This window comes from Entelurus aequoreus, linkage group LG14, assembly GCF_033978785.1.
Source record: "Entelurus aequoreus isolate RoL-2023_Sb linkage group LG14, RoL_Eaeq_v1.1, whole genome shotgun sequence".
NCBI lineage: Eukaryota > Metazoa > Chordata > Actinopteri > Syngnathiformes > Syngnathidae > Entelurus > Entelurus aequoreus.
In genome coordinates, this window is record NC_084744.1 from 56661519 (window position 1) to 56683025 (window position 21507).

At 40.5% G+C, this 21507-nt stretch overlaps 2 protein-coding genes across 2 annotated transcripts in view; both read right to left on the minus strand.

Moving 5' to 3' along the window:
• Positions 1–56: 56 nt before the first annotated feature.
• Positions 57–16917, minus strand: pecr (peroxisomal trans-2-enoyl-CoA reductase). Its single transcript, XM_062070276.1, has 8 exons — positions 16763–16917; positions 6824–6957; positions 6595–6760; positions 6458–6539; positions 3498–3594; positions 1245–1355; positions 1006–1117; positions 57–872 (listed from the first exon to the last, which is right to left on the minus strand). The coding sequence occupies exons 1-8, from the start codon at positions 16872–16874 to the stop codon at positions 790–792; spliced, it is 897 nt and encodes a 298-aa protein (XP_061926260.1). The 5' UTR covers positions 16875–16917; the 3' UTR covers positions 57–789.
• Positions 16918–17903: 986 nt separating this feature from the next.
• rpl37a (ribosomal protein L37a) overlaps positions 17904–21507 on the minus strand; it is a 4272-nt gene continuing 668 nt past the window's right edge. The window contains exons 2-4 of the mRNA XM_062070281.1: positions 20219–20347; positions 20013–20095; positions 17904–18069 (exon numbers count right to left, since the gene is read on the minus strand). Coding sequence (XP_061926265.1) covers positions 18006–18069; positions 20013–20095; positions 20219–20347 — 276 coding nt within the window. The 3' untranslated portion in view covers positions 17904–18005. The remainder of the gene's footprint in view (positions 18070–20012; positions 20096–20218; positions 20348–21507) is intronic.

Genomic DNA, 21507 nt, shown 5'->3' on the forward strand with positions numbered 1-21507 from the left:
AATTTCTTTATCTTACAATTTCCTATCAATGTAGAAAATACATAGATATTATTTTAATTGTTAAATATTTGTATTAATGCTGTTATTGAAGTATAACATTTCGGAAGAAAAAAAAAAACACTTAATTCTCCGCCAATCACCTTTCAGGAAGGGTACGTTCACGAACATGGGAATTCTGAGCATCGACATTGACTTTGACACCAGCAGGATCTCTACAACACACACCCTTTTATCTGAGCCAAACAAATACACATGAACACTTAATAGATTTTTAAATACAAAATACAAAGTTTGTTTCATTTGTTGATCTAGTATTAGTTGTGATTAGCTATACACGAGAAGTATTATAGACTAATCTGGATAATAACGACGTAGAAAACTCTTATTTCTCAGTTTAGCCCGGGAGCTTTGTTTATTTTTTTTACCTCTTGGTCGGGTGTTACCATTTAGTGGTCAATTGTACGGAATATGTACTTCACTGTGCAACCTATTAATAAAAGTCTCAATCAATCAATCAAACTAGCACTTCCTCCTCCTTCCGGTTAGTGAAGCCAATACATCCTGTTACAGCAGTAAGGATACAGACTTTCACAATAAAGGTTTAAGCAGTAAACATTACAGTATTTAAATTGTCTGACTGCAGTCTGGTGGGAGTATGGGTTTTGTTCCCACATATTAAATGTGTGCTGTTTGTCTGCAAAACTATCTAATTAGCATGCATCACACATTCATATATATCGACTGTTACAGATGATTATTAATGATTTTGTGTTTTGGGGATTTGAGGACTCAGAGTTTGCTTTGAGGGCTGAGCAGATCCTTCAGAGCTTCCAGGTTTTCTCCCTCTGGAGCTTCAGGCCACGCACTGTGATCTGGAGAAACACAATGCTGCTCATCACTGTGTACATAATCAATGTAAAAACATGCATATATACATATATATATATATAAACACACTTATATACACAGACACATACACACACATATATAAAAAAATCCACCCACTGGGTATGTCCCAGGTGGAGTGGTATAGACTCTGTCCTGCATCCACCCTCAGTGTGGCCCCAGAGATGTAGGAGGCGGCGGGGGAGAGCAGGAAACAAACTGCTGAGGAGATCTGAGCACAAACACTTCATTATGTGCGACTAATGGAAGAAATATCACCTGCTTGGCTAGCATACCTGACAGCCATTAAAGCATGCAATTTGGTGAGTGTAATGGTATCTATAATGGTCACTAATCACCTCCTCTGGTACCCCCAGTCTCTTTGCAGGACTAAATGGGACCGACATCTTGAACAGGGTTGGTCCCAGCTCCTTATAGTTCTCCATTGCGGTTTTAGAAAAAATGGTCCCCTGCAACAACACACATGCCCATTTGCAATATTCACCTCATTTATATATGTAAATACAATTAGGGATGGGTACCGTTTACATTTCCACCAATATGGTACCAAACCTTGGTAACTGGGAATCGATACTAGTACTTAACAGTACCAACTATTAGTACTTTTGTTTGCTTTAATAAATATGCCATCAACGACTTGAGTAGCTTAAAATAGGTCAGTATGAATATGCTTTTTTCCATGAAGCCCAACCTGTTATGTTGCGCCCTACAAAGTGTTTGTACTGTAAGTATTGTGCCTAATACACACTGTAAAATCTACTGACTTGCGGACATGCCATCAATGACTTGAGTAGCTTAAAATAGGTCAGTATTATTAGTGCTTTTTTCCCATGGAGTGGAACGTGTTATGTTGCGCCCTACAAAGTGTTTGTACTGTAAGTATTGTGTTTAATACACACTGTAAAATCTACTGACTTGCGGACATACCATCAATGATTTGAATATCTTAAAATAGGTCAGTATGAATATGCTTTTTTTTCCCATGAAGCCCAACCTGTTATGTTGTGCCCTACAAAGTGCTTGTACTGTAAGTTATTGTGCTTAATACACACCGTAAAATCTACTGACTTGCGTACATGCCATCAATGACTGAGTAGCTTAAAATAGGTCAGTATGAATACGCTTTTTTTCCATGAAGCCCAAAGTGTTATGTTGCGCCCTACAAAGTGTTTGTACTGTAAGTATTTTTGCTTAATATGCGCCGTAAAATCTACTGACTTGCGTACATGCCGTCAACGACTTGAGCAGCTTAAAATAGGTCAGTATGAATATGCTTTTTTCCATGTAGCCCAACGTGTGATGTTGCCCCCTACAAAGTGTTTGTACTGTAAGTATTGTGCCTAATACACACTGTAAAATCTACTGACTTGCGGACATGCCATCAATGACTTGAGTAGCTTAAAATAGGTCAGTATTATTAGTGCTTTTTTTCCCATGGAGTGGAGCGTGTTATGTTGCGCCCTACAAAGTGTTTGTACTGTAAGTATTGTGTTTAATACACACTGTAAAATCTACTGACTTGCGGACATACCATCAATGATTTGAATATCTTAAAATAGGTCAGTATGAATATGCTTTTTTCCCCATGAAGCCGAACGTGTTATGTTGCGCCCTACAAAGTGTTTGTACTGTAAGTATTGTGCCTAACACACACCCTAAAATCTACTGACTTGCGGACATGCCATCACTGACTTGAGCAGCTTAAAATAGGTCAGTATGAATATGCTTTTTTTTACATGAAGCCCACCGTGTTATGTTGCGCCCTATAAAGTGTTTGTACTGTAAGTATTGTGCTTAATACACACCGTAAAATCTACTGACTTGCGGACATGCTGTCAAGGACTTGAGTAGCTTAAAATAGGTCAGTATGAATACGTTTTTTTCCCCCATGAAGCCGAAAGTATTATGTTGCGCCCTACAAAGTGTTTGTACTGTAAGTATTGTGCTTAATACACACCGTAAAATCTTACAACTTGCGGACATGCCATCAATGACTTGAGCAGCTTAAAATAGGTCAGTATGAATATGTATTTTTTTCCATGAAGCCAAACGTGTTATGTTGCACCCTACAAAGTGTTTGTACTGTGAGTATTGTGCTTAATACACACCGTAAAATCTACTGACTTGCGGACATGCCATCAATTACTGAGAAACTTAAAATAGGTCAGTATGAATATGCTTTTTTCCCCCCCATGAAGCCGAACGTGTTATGTTGCGCCCTACAAAGTGTTTGTACTGTAAGTATTGTGCTTAATACACACATCACAATTGATTGCAACGTGCATCTTATTTTGTCGTTTTCATGACCAAATTTAGAGGTGTTGAAAACGCCGTGTGAAATCGCTAATGCTAATATAAGCCTGTCTATGGCAAAACCATAGACATTAGCACCGAGCTAGCGCGTTTTGGAAGGGTGGAGCCTTACTTTACGTTTGAGCGTTTTCTACCAGGCACATTTGCTTTGTTGGGGTTGAAAATTGCAACTTTACCTCAAGGGAGTTGGCACCGTTTGATTTTATGTGAATGGAAACCCGGTAGTACCGACAGAATTCGGTACCCATCCCTTAATATATTGTAATAATATTACATACAGGGGCCACAGCGTTGACTCGGACCCCTGAGGAAGCCCACTCAACGGCCAGGCTTTTTGTTAAGTTATCCACGGCTGCCCTGGCTGCACCCGTGTGTCTGTAGAGAGAGAGAGAGAGAGAGGGCGGCTTTACCACTTTCATCAAAATAATAATAATGTCATGGCTGTCTTGAGTTTGGGGTCATTGTCCTGTTGGAACACCCAACTGCGCTCGAGACCCAACCTCCGGGCTGATGGTTTTAGCTTGTCTTGAAGAATTTGGAGGTATTGTGGCCAAACAGCTCCATTTTAGTTTCATCTGACATCACATGGACAAAGATAAGACCTTCTGGAGGAAAGTTCTGTGGTCAGATGAAGCAAAAATTGAGCTGTTTGGCCACAACACCCAGCAATATGTTTGGAGGAGAAAAGGTGAGGCCTTTAATCCCCGGAACACCACACCTATTGTCAAGCATGGTGGTGGTAGTATTATGCTCTGGGCCTGTTTTGCTGCCAATGGAACTGCTGCTGTTACGGCTACTCTTGCGTTCAAAAAGGTTCGAAAAAATAAAAATAAAGATTGCAGAGTAGTCCTGAGGAGGAGGTCTATGACTCACTAAAATTCCTTAATAAGCACTCGCGGAGATATGTCGAGATTCCAAATGATATTCATTTATTTTCACAAACAAAAAATAATCTCCGTGGTTGACTTTAACATAATCAAAATAACTTATTTAGCGGGTAAATAAACTATTTCACTCCTCACTCCTTCAACATGATAGACCAGGCCCGGGCAATTCTTTTGACTCGGGGGCCAAATTTAGAGAAAAAAATGTGCCTGGGGGCCGGTATATCTATTTTTAGGAAAACTAATACAAAACCTCACAATAAAGTCTGATTGAATGCTAAAAATTTGATGAATTTTATTAAAAACGGAACGGAATTTTATTTTTTTCTTTGAAGGATAAAACCCTGAATATTGAGAACATATGAACGTCACACCCCCTCTCAATCCACATATTTTACAATCAAGCCAAATGCAACAAACACAGCGAAATATGAACGTGAAGGGTAAAAAAAACAAAAAAAACATCTACAATCTGATATATCTGATACATCACTAAGCTTTAGAACTTTCTTGTAAAAATCTCCTTCCACCCGCATTTCAGGCTCTGGAAACACTCTGTGGAAACGCTCCCCGCCCACACTGCTTGGTGCCTCGTCTGAACTGCTGTGACGTAGATTACCATAGTAACTAGCAGGGTTGTACGGTATACGGGTATTAGTATATTACCGCGATACTAATGAATCATATTCGGTACCATACCACCTCTGAAAAGTACCGGTCCGCCACACCCTAAGATTTGTTGTCAAAATAAAGCCAATAATGCAATTTTTTCTGGTCCCCTTAATTTACAAAAGTATCGAAAAGTATCAAAATAATATTGGTATCAGGACAACACTAGTCACTAAAATATTCCAACCATTGAAATACATTGTATAGTTCAAGACTCATGGTAATTACAAAACATCACTGCACATCATAATGGCAGCTAGTTTCCATCTTAAAGATCTAAAAAAATTATTTGGGAATGTCCGGCGGGCCAGATTGAAAAGCTTAACGGGCCACCAGGCCTTAATTTGCCCAGGTCTGTTGTAGACAGACTAAAGCAGCACCCGGCTGTCCTGTCTTCTTAATCATAGGAGGAGGAAGTGGCTCACCAGGAGGAGCGTGAGCAGCTGAAAACAATCAGTCAATCATAATTCATCTAAAACAGTGGTCCCCAACCACCGGGCTGCGGCCCGATACCGGTCCGTGGATCGATTGGTACCGGGCCGCACAAGAAATTAAAAAATATATATACAGTATATATATAATTTTTTATTATTTTTATTAAATCAACATAAAAAAAACACAAGATACACTTACAATTAGTGCACCAACCCAAAAAACCTCCCTCCCCCATTCACACTCATTCACACAAAAGGGTTGTTTCTTTCTGTTATTAATATTCTGGTTCCTACATTATATATCAATATATATCAATACAGTCTGCAAGGGATACAGTCCGTAAGCACACATGATTGTGGTCCACTATTAGTACTAACCTTTAACAGTTAATTTTACTCAATTTCATTCATTACTAGTTCCCATGTAACTGTTTTTATATTGTTTTACTTTCTTTTTTATTCAAGAAAATATTTTTAATTTATTTATCTTATTTTATTTGATTAATTTTTTTTAAAAAAAGGACCTTATCTTCACCATACCTGGTTGTCTAAATTAGGCATTATAATGTGTTAATTCCACGACTGTATCGATAATTAAGAGTTGGACAATATCGGAATATCGGATATTGGCAAAAAAAGCCATTATCGGACATCCCTAATAATGTGTTAATTCCACAACTGTACATATCGGTATCGGTTGATATCGGAATCGGTAATTAAGAGTTGGACAATATCGGAATATCGGATATCGGCAAAAAAGCCATTATCGGACATCTCTACCCCAAACACATGTCAAAAGTAGTAAAGGAATGGCTAAATCAGGCTAGAATGAAGGTTTTAGAATGGCCTTCCCAAAAGTCCGGACTTAAACGTGTGGACAATGCTGAAGAAACAAGTCAAACAAATTTAGCTGAACTGCACCAATTTTGTCAAGAGGAGTGGTCAAAAATTCAAGCAGAAGCTTGTGGATGGCTACCAAAAGCGCCTTATTGCGGTGAAACTTGCCAAGGGACATGTAAGCAAATATTAACATTGCTGTATGTATACTTTTGACCTAGCACATTTTCAGTAGACCCATAATAAATTCATAAAAGAAGCAAACTTCATGAATGTTTTTTGTGTGACCAACAAGTATGTGCTCCAATCACTCTATCACAACAAAATAGAAATGATTGGAAACTGAAGACAGCCATGACATGATGTTCTTTACAAGTGAGCAGGACTGTACATTTAAAGAGGGATATTACTCACGCCATGCCTGGGAAGCCTTTCCACATATCGGCGATTATGTTGACGATCACGCCTCCGTGTTGTTTCATCCATGCAGTGTAGACTATCAAGGCGATGTGTTATCATCCTGATACGGAGCACAGATGTCTGGATCTCACCTTCCTTGCAGCAGTGGAAGGTTCCAGTCAGGTTGGTGTCCACCACCGCCTTCCATCCCTTCGAGGACATGTGCTCCGCCGGGCTGCTGAACTGCCCGCCGCCGTTGTTGACCAGGAAGTCTATGCGTCCGTACTGCTGCAGCACCGAGGATACGAGAGCCTTCACCTGGGGGGACGTATACCGGGCATCGTGATTGGCGAAACGCGCAAAGTGGAGGGGGAGGCGCACCTCGGTCTCGTCGCGGATGTTGCACGGGACTGGAGTGACACGAGCGGGGCTGGAGGCGGGGATATTCTCTCTCATCTCCCGGGCGGCCGCTTCCAGTCTCTCCGCCTTCCTGCTGGAGATCACCACGCTGCAGCCTGGGGACAAGATGGCGTCATGGCGGGAGTGATGGCCTAGTGGTTACAGAGTGTCCGCCCTGAGATGGGTAGGTCGTGAGTTCAAACCCCGGCCGAGTCATACCAAAGACTATAAAAATGGGAGCCATTACCTCCCTGCTTGGCACTCAGCATCAAGGGTTGGAATTGGGGGTTAAATCACCAAAAATGATTCCCGGGCGCGGCCACCGCTGCTGCTCACTGCTCCCCTCACCTCCCAGGGGTTGGTCAAGGGTGATGGGTCAAATGCAGAGAATCATTTTGCCACACCTGGTGTGTGTGTGACAATCATCGGTACCGTATTTTCCGCACTATAAGGCGCACCGGATTATAAGGCGCACCTTCAAAATATGACCTATTTTAAAACTTTGTTCATATATAAGGCGCACCGCATTATAAGGCGCACCTTCAATGAATGGCCTATTTTAAAACTTTGTTCATATACAAGGCGCACCGCATTATAAGGCGCACCTTCAAAATATGACCTATTTTAAAACTTTGTTCATATATAAGGCGCACCGCATTATAAGGCGCACCTTCAATGAATGGCCTATTTTAAAACGTTGTTCATATATAAGGCGCACCGCATTATAAGGCGCACCTTCAAAATATGGCCTATTTTAAAACTTTGTTCATATATAAGGCGCATCGCATTATAAGGCGCACCTTCAATGAATGGGATATTTTAAAAACTTTGTTCATATATATAAGGCGCACCGCATTATAAGGCGCACCTTCAATGAATGGCCTATTTTAAAACTTTGTCCACATATAAGGCGCATCGCATTATAAGGCGCACCTTCAATGAATGGCCTATTTTAAAACTTTGTTCACATATAAGGCGCACCGCATTATAAGGCGCACCTTCAATGAATGGGATATTTTAAAAACTTTGTTCATATATATTATAAGGCGCACCTTCAGTGAATGGCCTATTTTAAAACTTTGTTCATATATAAGGCGCACCGCATTATAAGGTGCACCTTCAATGAATAGCCTATTTTAAAACTTTGTTCATATATAAGGCGCACCGCATTATAAGGCGCACCCTCAATGAATGGGATATTTTAAAAACTTTGTTCATATATATAAAGCGCACCGCATTATAAGGCGCACCTTCAATGAATGGCCTATTTTAAAACTGTGTTCATATATAAGGCGCACCGCATTATAAGGCGCACCTTCAATGAATGGCCTATTTTAAAACTTTGTTCATATATAAGGCGCACCGCATTATAAGGCGCACCTTCAATGAATGGCCTATTTTAAAACTTTGTTCACATATAAGGCGCACCGCATTATAAGGCGCACCTTCAATGAATGGCTTATTTTAAAACTTTGCTCATATATAAGGCGCACCGCATTATAAGGCGCACCTTCAATGAATGGCCTATTTTAAAACTTTGTTCATATATAAGGCGCACCGCATTATAAGGCGCACCTTCAAAATATGGCCTATTTTAAAACTTTGTTCATATATAAGGCGCATCGCATTATAAGGCGCACCTTCAATGAATGGGATATTTTAAAAACTTTGTTCATATATATAAGGCGCACCACATTATAAGGCGCACCTTCAATGAATGGCCTATTTTAAAACTTTGTCCACATATAAGGCGCATCGCATTATAAGGCGCACCTTCAATGAATGGCCTATTTTAAAACTTTGTTCACATATAAGGCGCACCGCATTATAAGGCGCACCTTCAATGAATGGGATATTTTAAAAACTTTGTTCATATATATTATAAGGCGCACCTTCAGTGAATGGCCTATTTTAAAACTTTGTTCATATATAAGGCGCACCGCATTATAAGGTGCACCTTCAATGAATAGCCTATTTTAAAACTTTGTTCATATATAAGGCGCACCGCATTATAAGGCGCACCCTCAATGAATGGGATATTTTAAAAACTTTGTTCATATATATAAAGCGCACCGCATTATAAGGCGCACCTTCAATGAATGGCCTATTTTAAAACTGTGTTCATATATAAGGCGCACCGCATTATAAGGCGCACCTTCAATGAATGGCCTATTTTAAAACTTTGTTCATATATAAGGCGCACCGCATTATAAGGCGCACCTTCAATGAATGGCCTATTTTAAAACTTTGTTCACATATAAGGCGCACCGCATTATAAGGCGCACCTTCAATGAATGGCTTATTTTAAAACTTTGCTCATATATAAGGCGCACCGCATTATAAGGCGCACCTTCAATGAATGGCCTATTTTAAAACTTTGTTCATATATAAGGCGCACCGCATTATAAGGCGCACCTTCAAAATATGGCCTATTTTAAAACTTTGTTCATATATAAGGCGCATCGCATTATAAGGCGCACCTTCAATGAATGGGATATTTTAAAAACTTTGTTCATATATATAAGGCGCACCACATTATAAGGCGCACCTTCAATGAATGGCCTATTTTAAAACTTTGTCCACATATAAGGCGCATCGCATTATAAGGCGCACCTTCAATGAATGGCCTATTTTAAAACTTTGTTCACATATAAGGCGCACCGCATTATAAGGCGCACCTTCAATGAATGGGATATTTTAAAAACTTTGTTCATATATATTATAAGGCGCACCTTCAGTGAATGGCCTATTTTAAAACTTTGTTCATATATAAGGCGCACCGCATTATAAGGTGCACCTTCAATGAATAGCCTATTTTAAAACTTTGTTCATATATAAGGCGCACCGCATTATAAGGCGCACCCTCAATGAATGGGATATTTTAAAAACTTTGTTCATATATATAAAGCGCACCGCATTATAAGGCGCACCTTCAATGAATGGCCTATTTTAAAACTGTGTTCATATATAAGGCGCACCGCATTATAAGGCGCACCTTCAATGAATGGCCTATTTTAAAACTTTGTTCATATATAAGGCGCACCGCATTATAAGGCGCACCTTCAATGAATGGCCTATTTTAAAACTTTGTTCACATATAAGGCGCACCGCATTATAAGGCGCACCTTCAATGAATGGCTTATTTTAAAACTTTGCTCATATATAAGGCGCACCGCATTATAAGGCGCACCTTCAATGAATGGCCTATTTTAAAACTTTGTTCATATATAAGGCGCACCGCATTATAAGGCGCACCTTCAATGAATGGGATATTTTAAAAACTTTGTTCATATATATAAGGCGCACCGCATTATAAGGCGCACCTTCAATGAATGGCCTATTTTAAAACTTTGTTCACATATAAGGCGCACCGCATTATAAGGCGCACCTTCAATGAATGGCCTATTTTAAAACTTTGTTCACATATAAGGCGCACCGCATTATAAGGCGCACCTTCAATGAATGGGATATTTTAAAAACTTTGTTCATATATATTATAAGGCGCACCTTCAGTGAATGGCCTATTTTAAAACGTTGTTCATATATAAGGCGCACCGCATTATAAGGTGTACCTTCAATGAATGGCCTATTTTAAAACTTTGTTCATATATAAGGCGCACCGCATTATAAGGCGCACCTTCAATGAATGGGATATTTTAAAAACTTTGTTCATATATATAAAGCGCACCGCATTATAAGGCGCACCTTCAATGAATGGCCTATTTTAAAAACTTTGTTCACATATAAGGCGCACCGCATTATAAGGCGCACCTTCAATGAATGGGATATTTTAAAAACTTTGTTCATATATATTACAAGGCGCACCTTCAGTGAATGGCCTATTTTAAAACGTTGTTCATATATAAGGCGCACCGCATTATAAGGTGTACCTTCAATGAATGGCCTATTTTAAAACTTTGTTCATATATAAGGCGCACCGCATTATAAGGCGCACCTTCAATGAATGGCCTATTTTAAAACTTTGTTCATATATAAGGCGCACCGCATTATAAGGCGCACCTTCAATGAATGGCCTATTTCAAAACTTTGTTCATATATAAGGCGCACCTTCAATGAATGGCCTATTTTAAAACTTTGTTCATATATAAGGCACACCGCATTATAAGGCGCACCTTCAATGAATGGCCTATTTTAAAACTTTGTTCATATATAAGGCGCACCGCATTATAAGGTGCATAGAATAGACGCTACAGTAGATGCTGGGGTTGCGAGACCTGTTGTGGCTGAATATTGGTCCATATATAAGGCGCACCGGATTATAAGGCGCACTGTCAGCTTTTTGAGAAAATTGGAGGTTTTTAGGTGCGCCTTATAGTGCGGAAAATACGGTACTTTAACTTTAACTGAACTTGTCGTAATGCCCTAAAATATTGGCCAACATTTGCGCCAAAAACATGCCGTGACCGCCCTTGACTTTTCACTTGTTAATGAATGAGAGTTGTAACAATAAACGGTATAATGATAATTTGCGTTAAATTCAAGACAGTTAGTAATACCGTCTAATTTTTTAATTACCCAAAAAACGTCATTTATTAATGCATTTTAGGCAACAGGAAGTCGTTTGGCTTGATAATCATGGCGGACTAACTACACGGACTTTGCTCGGGAGATTTCCCCTCGGAGTACCGTATTTTTCGGAGTATAAGTCGCACTGGAGTATAAGTCGCATTTTTTGGGGAAATGTATTTGATAAAAGCCAACACCAAGAATAGACATTTGAAAGGTAATTTAAAATAAATAAAGAATAGTGAACAACAGGCTGAATAAGTGTACGTTATATGAGGCATAAATAACCAACTGAGATAGTGCCTGGTATGTTAACGTAACATATTATGGTAAGAGTCATTCAAATAACTATAACATATAGAACATGCTATACGTTTACCAAACAATCTGTCACTCCTAATCGATAAATCCCATGAAATCTTATACGTCTACTCTCTTACGTGAATGAGCTAAATAATATTATTTGATATTTTACGCTAATGTGTTAATCATTTCACACATAAGTCGCTCCTGAGTATAAGTCGCACCCCCGGCCAAACTATGAAAAAAACTGCGACTTATAGTCCGAAAAATATGGTAAACGGAGCAAAGTGCTTGGTTTAACGTCACTTTCCCTCGCTTTCCGGCGTGCGTTTAAGAGCGCACTGCTGTGTTTGGATGGAGACAGGTGTGGACAATATTGGGGACACTTGTCCCCAACACTAAAAGTATACAGCGAAGGAGAAAACTATTTTCTCAATTGAACGTTCATCAGCTGCTGTGACTGAGAGTTAATGAAGGGAGGAAGCATGCAGCAGGCGATGTGTCGTGAATGTTGTCACAACTTGTTTATTAAATGGTAAATGGGTTGTACTTGTATAGCGCTTTTCTACCTTTTTTTTTTAAGGAACTCAAAGAGCTTTGACACTATTTCCACATTCACCCATTCACTCACACACTGATGGCGAATATTAAGTCTTTAGTTTGTTTACTGGGATGTTCACTCCTCCTTTATTTAACTGCAAACTGTATCAGTGTTCAAATAACATCAATACTAGCTCAAATGTTCTGTCAGCTCATTGAATTGAACGCAGGCTGTGAAAGATTGTGTATTCGATGTGAGAGGTGTCAATCCTCTTTATTTTTGTTGGCCAAACTGTTGCACTGAACTACAAGGAGGCGTTGTTGGAGAAGAACAAAGCTTGTTTTATTAGACTTCATCTTCAAACTGCTTTGAGTTGTATATTAATATCAAAAAGTATAGACCATGTTTTGTTTTTTTTACATTACTTGTGTTTTTTGCATGTCACAAAGGTGTTACTTCAAAAAAATGTAGTTAATGTTTTATTGTGTATAGTACATATTTCTGCTCAAACTTTTAATGGATCTGTCCCGATACAGCGTCTACATGTACATATAAATGTACATAACTTTAAAAAAAATAATAATAATAATAATAAAAATACCTCCCTCTATCAAAATGTAAAAACAGAGATAAAGGCATCTTGTAATGACAACAAGCTGACAAGTTGATATTATTAATGAATGAAAAAAAACTGTTAAATATATTTCACTGTATATCTCCAATGGGCTCGCCACTCATGGGAGGGGCCATAGAGGTCGGGTGCATTGTGAGCTGGGCGGCAGCCGAAGGCAGGGCACTTGGCGGTCCGATCCTCGGCTACATAAGCTAGCTCTTGGGACGTGGAACGTCACCTCGCTGGGGGGGGAAGGAGCCTGAGCTTGTACGCAAGGTAGAGAAGTTCCGGCTGGATATAGTCGGACTCACCTCGACGCACAGCAAGGGCTCTGGAACCAGTTCTCTCGAGAGGGGCTGGACTCTCTTCCACACTGGCGTTGAAAGCAGTGAGAGGCGACGAGCTGGGGTAGCAATTCTTGTTGCCCCCTGGCTCAAAGCCTGCACGTTGGAGTTCAACCCGGTGGACGAGAGGGTAGCCTCCCTCCGCCTTCGGGTGGGGGGACGGGTCCTGACTGTTGTTTGTGCTTACGCACCAAACAGCAGTTCAGAGTACCCACCCTTTTTGGATACACTCGAGGGAGTACTGGAAAGTGCTCCCCCGGGTGATTCCCTCGTTCTACTGGGGGACTTCAACGTGGAGAGGCGTGATTGGGAAGAATGGCCGCCCGGATCTGAACCCGAGTGGTGTTTTGTTATTGGACTTTTGTGCTCGTCACAGATTGTCCATAACAAACACCATGTTCAAGCATAAGGGTGTCCATATGTGCACTTGGCACCAGGACACCCTAGGCCGCAGTTCCATGATCGACTTTGTAGTTGTGTCGTCGGATTTGCGGCCTCATGTTTTGGACACTCGGGTGAAGAGAGGGGCGGACCTTTCTACCGATCACCACCTGGTGGTGAGTTGGCTGCGATGGTGGGGGAGGATGCCGGACAGACCTGGCAGGCCCAAACGCATTGTGAGGGTCTGCTGGAAACGTCTGGCAGAGTCTCCTGTCAGAGAGAGTTTCAATTCCCACCTCCGGAAGAACTTTGAACATGTCACGAGGGAGGTGCTGGACATTGATTCCGAGTGGACCATGTTCCGCGCCTCTATTGTCGAGGCGGCTGATTGGAGCTGTGGCCGCAAGGTAGTTGGTGCCTGTCGTGGCGGTAATCCTAGAACCCGTTGGTGGACACCGACGGTGAGGGATGCCGTCAAACTGAAGAAGGAGTCCTATCGGGTTCTTTTGGCTCATAGGACTCCGGAGGCAGCGGACAGGTACCGACAGGCCAAGCGGTGTGCGGCTTCAGCGGTCGCGGAGGCAAAAACTCGGACATGGGAGGAGTTCGGCGAGGCCATGGAAAACGACTTTCGGTCGGCTTCGAAGCGATTCTGGAACACCATCCGCCGCCTCAGGAAGGGGAAGCAGTGCACTGTCAACACCGTGTATGGTGCGTATGGTGTTCTGCTGACCTCGACTGCGGATGTTGTGGATCGGTGGAGGGAATACTTCGAAGACCTCCTCAATCCCACCAACACGTCTTCCTATGAGGAAGCAGTGCCTGGGGAATCTGTGGTGGGCTCTCCTATTTCTGGGGCTGAGGTTGCTGAGGTAGTTAAAAAGCTCCTCGGTGGCAAGGCCCCGGGGGTGGATGAGATCCGCCCGGAGTTCCTTAAGGCTCTGGATGCTGTGGGGCTGTCTTGGTTGACAAGACTCTGCAGCATCGCGTGGACATCGGGGGCGGTACCTCTGGATTGGCAGACCGGGGTGGTGGTTCCTCTCTTTAAGAAGGGGAACCGGAGGGTGTGTTCTAACTATCGTGGGATCACACTCCTCAGCCTTCCCGGTAAGGTCTATTCAGGTGTACTGGAGAGGAGGCTACGCCGGATAGTCGAACCTCGGATTCAGGAGGAACAGTGTGGTTTTCGTCCTGGTCGTGGAACAGCTCTATACTCTCGGCAGGGTCCTTGAGGGCGCATGGGAGTTTGCCCAACCAATCTACATGTGCTTTGTGGACTTGGAGAAGGCATTCGACCGTGTCCCTCGGGAGGTCCTGTGGGGAGTGCTCAGAGAGTATGGGGTATCGGACTGTCTGATTGTGGCTGTCCGCTCCCTGTATGATCAGTGTCAGAGTTTGGTCCGCATTGCTGGCAGTAAGTCGGACACGTTTCCAGTGAGGGTTGGACTCCGCCAAGGCTGCCCTTTGTCACCGATTCTGTTCATAACTTTTATGGACAGAATTTCTAGGCGCAGTCAAGGCGTTGAGGGGATCTGGTTTGGTGGCTGCAGGATTAGGTCTCTGCTTTTTGCAGATGATGTGGTCCTGATGGCTTCATCTGGCCAGGGTCTTCAGCTCTCACTGGATCGGTTCGCAGCCGAGTGTGAAGCGACTGGGATGAGAATCAGCCCCTCCAAGTCCGAGTCCATGGTTCTCGCCCGGAAAAGGGTGGAGTGCCATCTCCGGGTTGGGGAGGAGACCCTGCCCCAAGTGGAGGAGTTCAAGTACCTAGGAGTCTTGTTCACGAGTGAGGGAAAAGTGGATCGTGAGATCGACAGGCGGATCGGTGCGGCATCTTCAGTAATGCGGACGCTGTATCGATCCGTTGTGGTGAAGAAGGAGCTGAGCCGGAAGGCAAAGCTCTCAATTTACCGGTCGATCTACGTTCCCATCCTCACCTATGGTCATGAGCTTTGGGTTATGACCGAAAGGACAAGATCACGGGTACAGGCGGCCGAAATGGGTTTCCTCTGCCGGGTGGCGGGGCTCTCCCTTAGAGATAGGGTGAGAAGCTCTGCCATCCGGGGGGAGCTCAAAGTAAAGCCACTGCTCCTCCACATCGAGAGGAGCCAGATGAGGTGGTTCGGGCATCTGGTCAGGATGCCACCCGAACGCCTCCCTAGGGAGGTGTTTAGGGCACGTCCGACCGGTAGGAGGCCACGGGGAAGACCCAGGACACGTTGGGAAGACTATGTCTCCCGGCTGGCCTGGGAACGCCTCGGGATCCCCCGGGAGGAGCTGGACGAAGTGGCTGGGGAGAGGAGAGTCCCTGCTTAGGCTGCTGCCCCCGCGACCCGACCTCGGATAAGCGGAAGAAGATGGATGGATGTTAAATATATATATATATATACACACAAACATACATATACCGGTATATATATATACACACAAACATACATATACCGGTATATATATATATATATATATATATATATATATATATATATATATATATATATATATATATATATATATATATATATATATATATATACATATATATAAATATAGGCCTCAGCTTTTCTCCTCCAAACATATTGCTGGGTATTGTGGCCAAACAGCTCAATTTTTGTTTCATCTGACATCACATGGACAAAGATAAGACCTTCTGGAGGAAAGTTCTGTGTATAATTTGGAGGTAATCCTCCTTTTTCATTGTCCCATTTACTCTCTGTAAAGCACCAGTTCCATTGGCAGCAAAACAGGCCCAGAGCATAATACTACCACCACCATGCTTGACGGTAGGATTGGTGGTCCTGGGATTAAAGGCCTCACCCTTTCTCCTCCAAACACATTGCTGGGTATTGTGGCCAAACAGCTACATTTTTGTTTCATCTGACCACAGAACTTTCCTCCAGAATGTCTTATCTTTGTCCATGTGATGTCATACCATGTCTTGTTGTGACCAACAAGTATGTGCTCCAATCACTCTATAACAAAAAATTAAGAGTTGTAGAAATGATTGGAAACTCAAGACAGCCATGACATTATGTTCTTTACAAGTGTATGCCAACTTTTGACCACGACTGTACATATTTAAAGTAGCAAAGCTCCACTATGTTTACTGCAGTCTCTTGTGTACCAAAGTTCACTTGACCCTCGCCATCTTTGAGCAAGTCATTCTTTCCAAAAATAGTACATTTGAGGTAAATAGACGAAATGGCCGGACTCACCCAACTCCACAAGCTCAGCAGATATGGCTTTACCGATGCCAGTCGCTCCTCCGGTCACAATTGCAACTTTGTGGTCGAACAAGCCCGGTCTGAAGACACTACGGGCCGCCATGTTTGTTTGTGTTCCCGCTGCCCGGAACCTTCCGGCGCCCCCTGCTGGGGAGGAAAAAGTACTGCAGCACTTCCGGAATTCTACCAGCCGTATCAAGGTTATTCGGGATTTTAAATCTGTTTATTCCTCTCGCCTTATAGTCAACAATTACATAATATGCAGAAATAGTGTAGACCTACTGTACCAGTTTATATAACGAATTTGTCAAAATACACAAAAAGGTATTTTAGACAAGCAACGAACATTTAAAAAAAAAAGTTAATTCAGAAACTATATGAAAATGAACAGAAAAATTTGAAATTTGCCCCTTTTTGTTTTAGCAATAGCTACCATGCTATAGAAAAAAACAAATATGATTAAAAAGAGGTTCCGCAGCAGAACCTCCAGGTTCTGTAAGAGCTTCTTCCCTCATGCCATAAGACTCTTGAATGCATCATAATAATCCCCTCAATTCACCCCCAAAAATTAGTTCTGTATTGTACAGGATTTTGTATATTGTACAGGATCTTATTTTTATTGGATAGTAGTCTATTTATTTCAATTCTTAAGTTTTATCTTTATTACTTCTTGTAATTTATTTGTATTCCCACTACCGCACCTTAAATTGGAGTCCTTAATCTCGTTATATGCAAATATGACAATAAAGTCCATTCTATTCTATTCAAAAACGGATTAAGTAGCTGGATTATAAAGACAATATAACATACATCCATAAATGTGGATGCATATACAAAAGTGCAATATATTTATCTGTACAGTAATCTATATCTGCACCTTATTGCTCTTTTATCCTGCACCACAACAAGCTAATGCAACAAACTTTCGTTCTTATCTGTACTGTAAAGTTCACATTTGAATGACAATAAAATGAAGTCCAAGTCCCTAAATGTAAAATGTTTAAATTGTGCAAACACTGCTTCTTCTAAATCCCACTGGTGATTTCTTTAAAGTCATGTAATGTTGTAATTTGTCATTTTTGCTGCAAACATGTTGAATTCACTTGTAATAAAATAAAAAAAGGACACAAAGTTCCACTCCAGACAGCTTTATTGTTGGATGTTGAGGCCATGTCCAGGTTGGTTCATTTATGAAAACTAAGTCCCAAAACCTCCAGTGATTATCTCACGAACTTTACTGGTCCTTCAACTCCTTCAGTCTCCTGATGGCAGACTTGACTGTGACGGCAGATGTTGTGCTGGGGGGAAAACACAACATTACTTCAATGAATACAATAATACATGCAGTTTACTTTGTGTACATGACACTACACTTTTGTTGTTGCAAGGACATAACTATACAACATCAAACATTCAAAAAGGGTCCTCCTTATTCCTCCCCACTTACATAGCTGCGTGCAATCTAACCATGCAACTACATTGAAGGAATGCTTTACTGTCATTTTGTGAATAAGTCAAAAGGCAGTTTTGCTCAACTTCAAAACATTTATCAAGATCAGGGGTGTCTAAAGAGCGGCTCGCAATTTTTTTTAATTCTTAAAATACAAAGAAAAAAAAAGTGTGATGAAAGAGCAAACAGCTGTGATGTAATGAGAAAAAGTTGAAATGTTGGCACTGAATGTCTGAGTGATATCAGCCGATACCAATCACATGTTTTAACTGTAAATCTTTCCATTTATTTTTTGTGAGTGCTATCTATAGATTAACAATATCAGCACAATATTTCAACCAGTTTATTTTTATTTTGTTGCATTCAGTTTGAGCAATACAGTCAATAGTACACAATAACTGAACAAAACCAAGAACTACCATATATACAATTCATTAAAATCCTTTTTGTGTTCAAGGACTTATCTGAATTTGTAAACTAACAAAAAAAATCAATCTAATCATTTTAGTATCAATCATACTCCTTTTTACCCTTGATGACACGACCAATTTGTAGATCGACCCTCTGACTGTCATGTACTGACTGCAACTATACTGACACACCAACAGTTATGTTATCCTCTCTCAACTTATCTACTTCTTCATTTCCTGTTAATAGCTGATTACTTTTCATCAGCACTTCTTAAACTTTACTAAGCACTTAGTTTTTCTGTTTTAGACAGTTTAGCGTGTAGTTTAACAACTCCTGCTTGTTCTCGGTTTAGCATGCTGAGCCTTGCCCTCCAGTGATAATGTTACCTGATAATTAAGCGGCTTATTTTCCGTAATAGAAGTGCTTATCTTAGTGTAGCGGCTCCACACTGTATGGAGATACACAATCAGCAATTTGGGGGACTAAAAAATACAATATTAGCCAGCGGGTAACAGCTTTTGTGATCGACACTGATAGCCATGAATCAGCAATGGCGATCGTGTACATTTAAGAAAATCATCTGATACTGATGCAAATAAAGCTTACAAGCAGGCTGTTGTGAAAGTGAACAATATCAAAATGGCCCTTTCATCCTTTGATTTCCCCATCTGCGGCTCACAGTGGAACATAGATACTTTGAAGATTTATTCTTGCAACAAGACATCTAAAGCTATTCTATTAAAATACTGCACAGGGCACCATCTTAAAAAAAAAAAATCACAAGTAGTAAAAAAACATTGAAACGTGTACATGAATGTAGTTGCAGTTGGTGTGTTATATGGGGAAAAAAACAAAGACCAAAAGGCATGTATAATTTTTTGCTCCTGGGATTTTGTTTGACCTACAAGACATATCACGTGTGGTTGCTTTTAATTATATGAAGTAAGTGATATTGTAGTGGAGAATTACATTTCATATTAACCTCATATCAAAATTGTTCAGACTAAAATAACTCAATCAGTACCTATAAATATGTTACAATGCAGTGTAAAAACTAGCACACAATTAATACCAGCAACTTAGACTTATTTTTATTGTAATTAAAATTTGAACTTTACAGTACAGATAAGAACAACATTTTGTGGCATTAGCTCGTTGTAGTGCAGGATAAAAGAGCAATAAGGTGCAGATATAAATAAATAGATTACTGTGCAGATAAATATATTGTACTTTTGCATATGCATCCACGTTTATGGATGTATGTTATATTGTCTTTATATTCCAGCTAGTTAATCCGTTTTTGGGGGGAATTGAGGGGATTATCATGATGTGTTCAAGAGTCACACTTAACTCCCATTCACCAGGAAAAATGCTACTTACTTGTAAGTCCAGGCTCCTCCAGCCACGGTCTTCATGCAGGACCCACAGTGCCAGATGCCCACAGCCCTCCTCTTCATCTTGGTCTGCGTTTAACACATCAGAGGAATCAATACATTTGTCGCAAACATAAAACGATGCAAAGCTCTGACAATCGCCATGCTATCAACTCCGCTGCGTCTAATGATCCTCACACTTTAAAGGCTTACCTTCCCACAGAAAGAGCAGGTATATTTAGCGTGCTGGGAGATTTCTATTTTCTTCACCATCTTCCTCAGCGATGCGCCATAACGCGTGCCATATTTACCAACGATCCCCACCTTCTTGGTGCGCTTGGCCTGTGGAGGAACACACATTACATACATTGAAAGAACAAATATAACACACTGGACATCCCAAATTGCTAGTATTAAGTCAAAACATATTTGTGGAAATCGGCTTTTAACCGCTAAATTGTTTGGACTCCGGTAGGCTTCATTGCTTAATGCACCACAATGGAAACAAGCCTTTTGGCTTTTTGTGCCATACATTTGCCTTTTTAAAGCATTACATGGATTCACTTCTTTAAGATGTCAATAAACTTCTCAATCTTAACAATAATTTAATAAGGAAATACAATCCTACACTTTAACTGTACTTAAGCTAATACAGAACTTTATTTTTTTTTATTAAACAACAAACATACACTTATAATTCACTCCACAGTCAAGGCACTTTCAACAAGCAAAGAAAACAAAAGCAAATACAGATAGAGTATTAAATATTAATAAATAATACAAAAAATACACAAAAAGACCTACCTAAATCACTTTAAATGTTTTTAACAAAGATATCAATTTAAGGGCTTCTGTACTCTTAATCATTCTCCAGTTATTTAAGAACTTAACCATGCTGGCTTTTTTTTTATTTATTTTTAGAATTTTATAAACCTTTATTTATAAACTGCAACATTTACAAACAATCGAGAAATAATAATCAAAATATGTAAAAAAACAGTACAAAACAGCGCCAGGGGGTTGTTTTTTGATTGAAACTTTTATTAGTACATTGCACAGTACAGTACATATTCCGTACAATTGACCACTAAATGGTAACACCCGAATAAGTTTTTAAACTTGTTTAAGTCGGGGTCCACGTTAATCAATTCATGGTAATTTAGATTTTAAATGTTTTTAACAAAGATATCAATTTAAGGGCTTTTATTCTCTTACTCATTCTCCAGTTAATGCAGAACTTAACCATGCTAACTTATTTTTTATTTTTAAACTGCAACATTTACAAACAATCGACAAATAATAATCAAAATAAGTACAAAAACAGCACCAGGGGGGGTCGTGAACTCAATAAAGTAACTAAAATAGAATGCAAAATATATATAACAAAGTTCAGGAAATAATTAAAATTTGGTAAATTTAACATTTAAACCATGCTAACTTGAGCTAGTCAAAACGGACGTCATATTACTGCGACGGCTAGTTAGCCCGGCTAACACGATTCA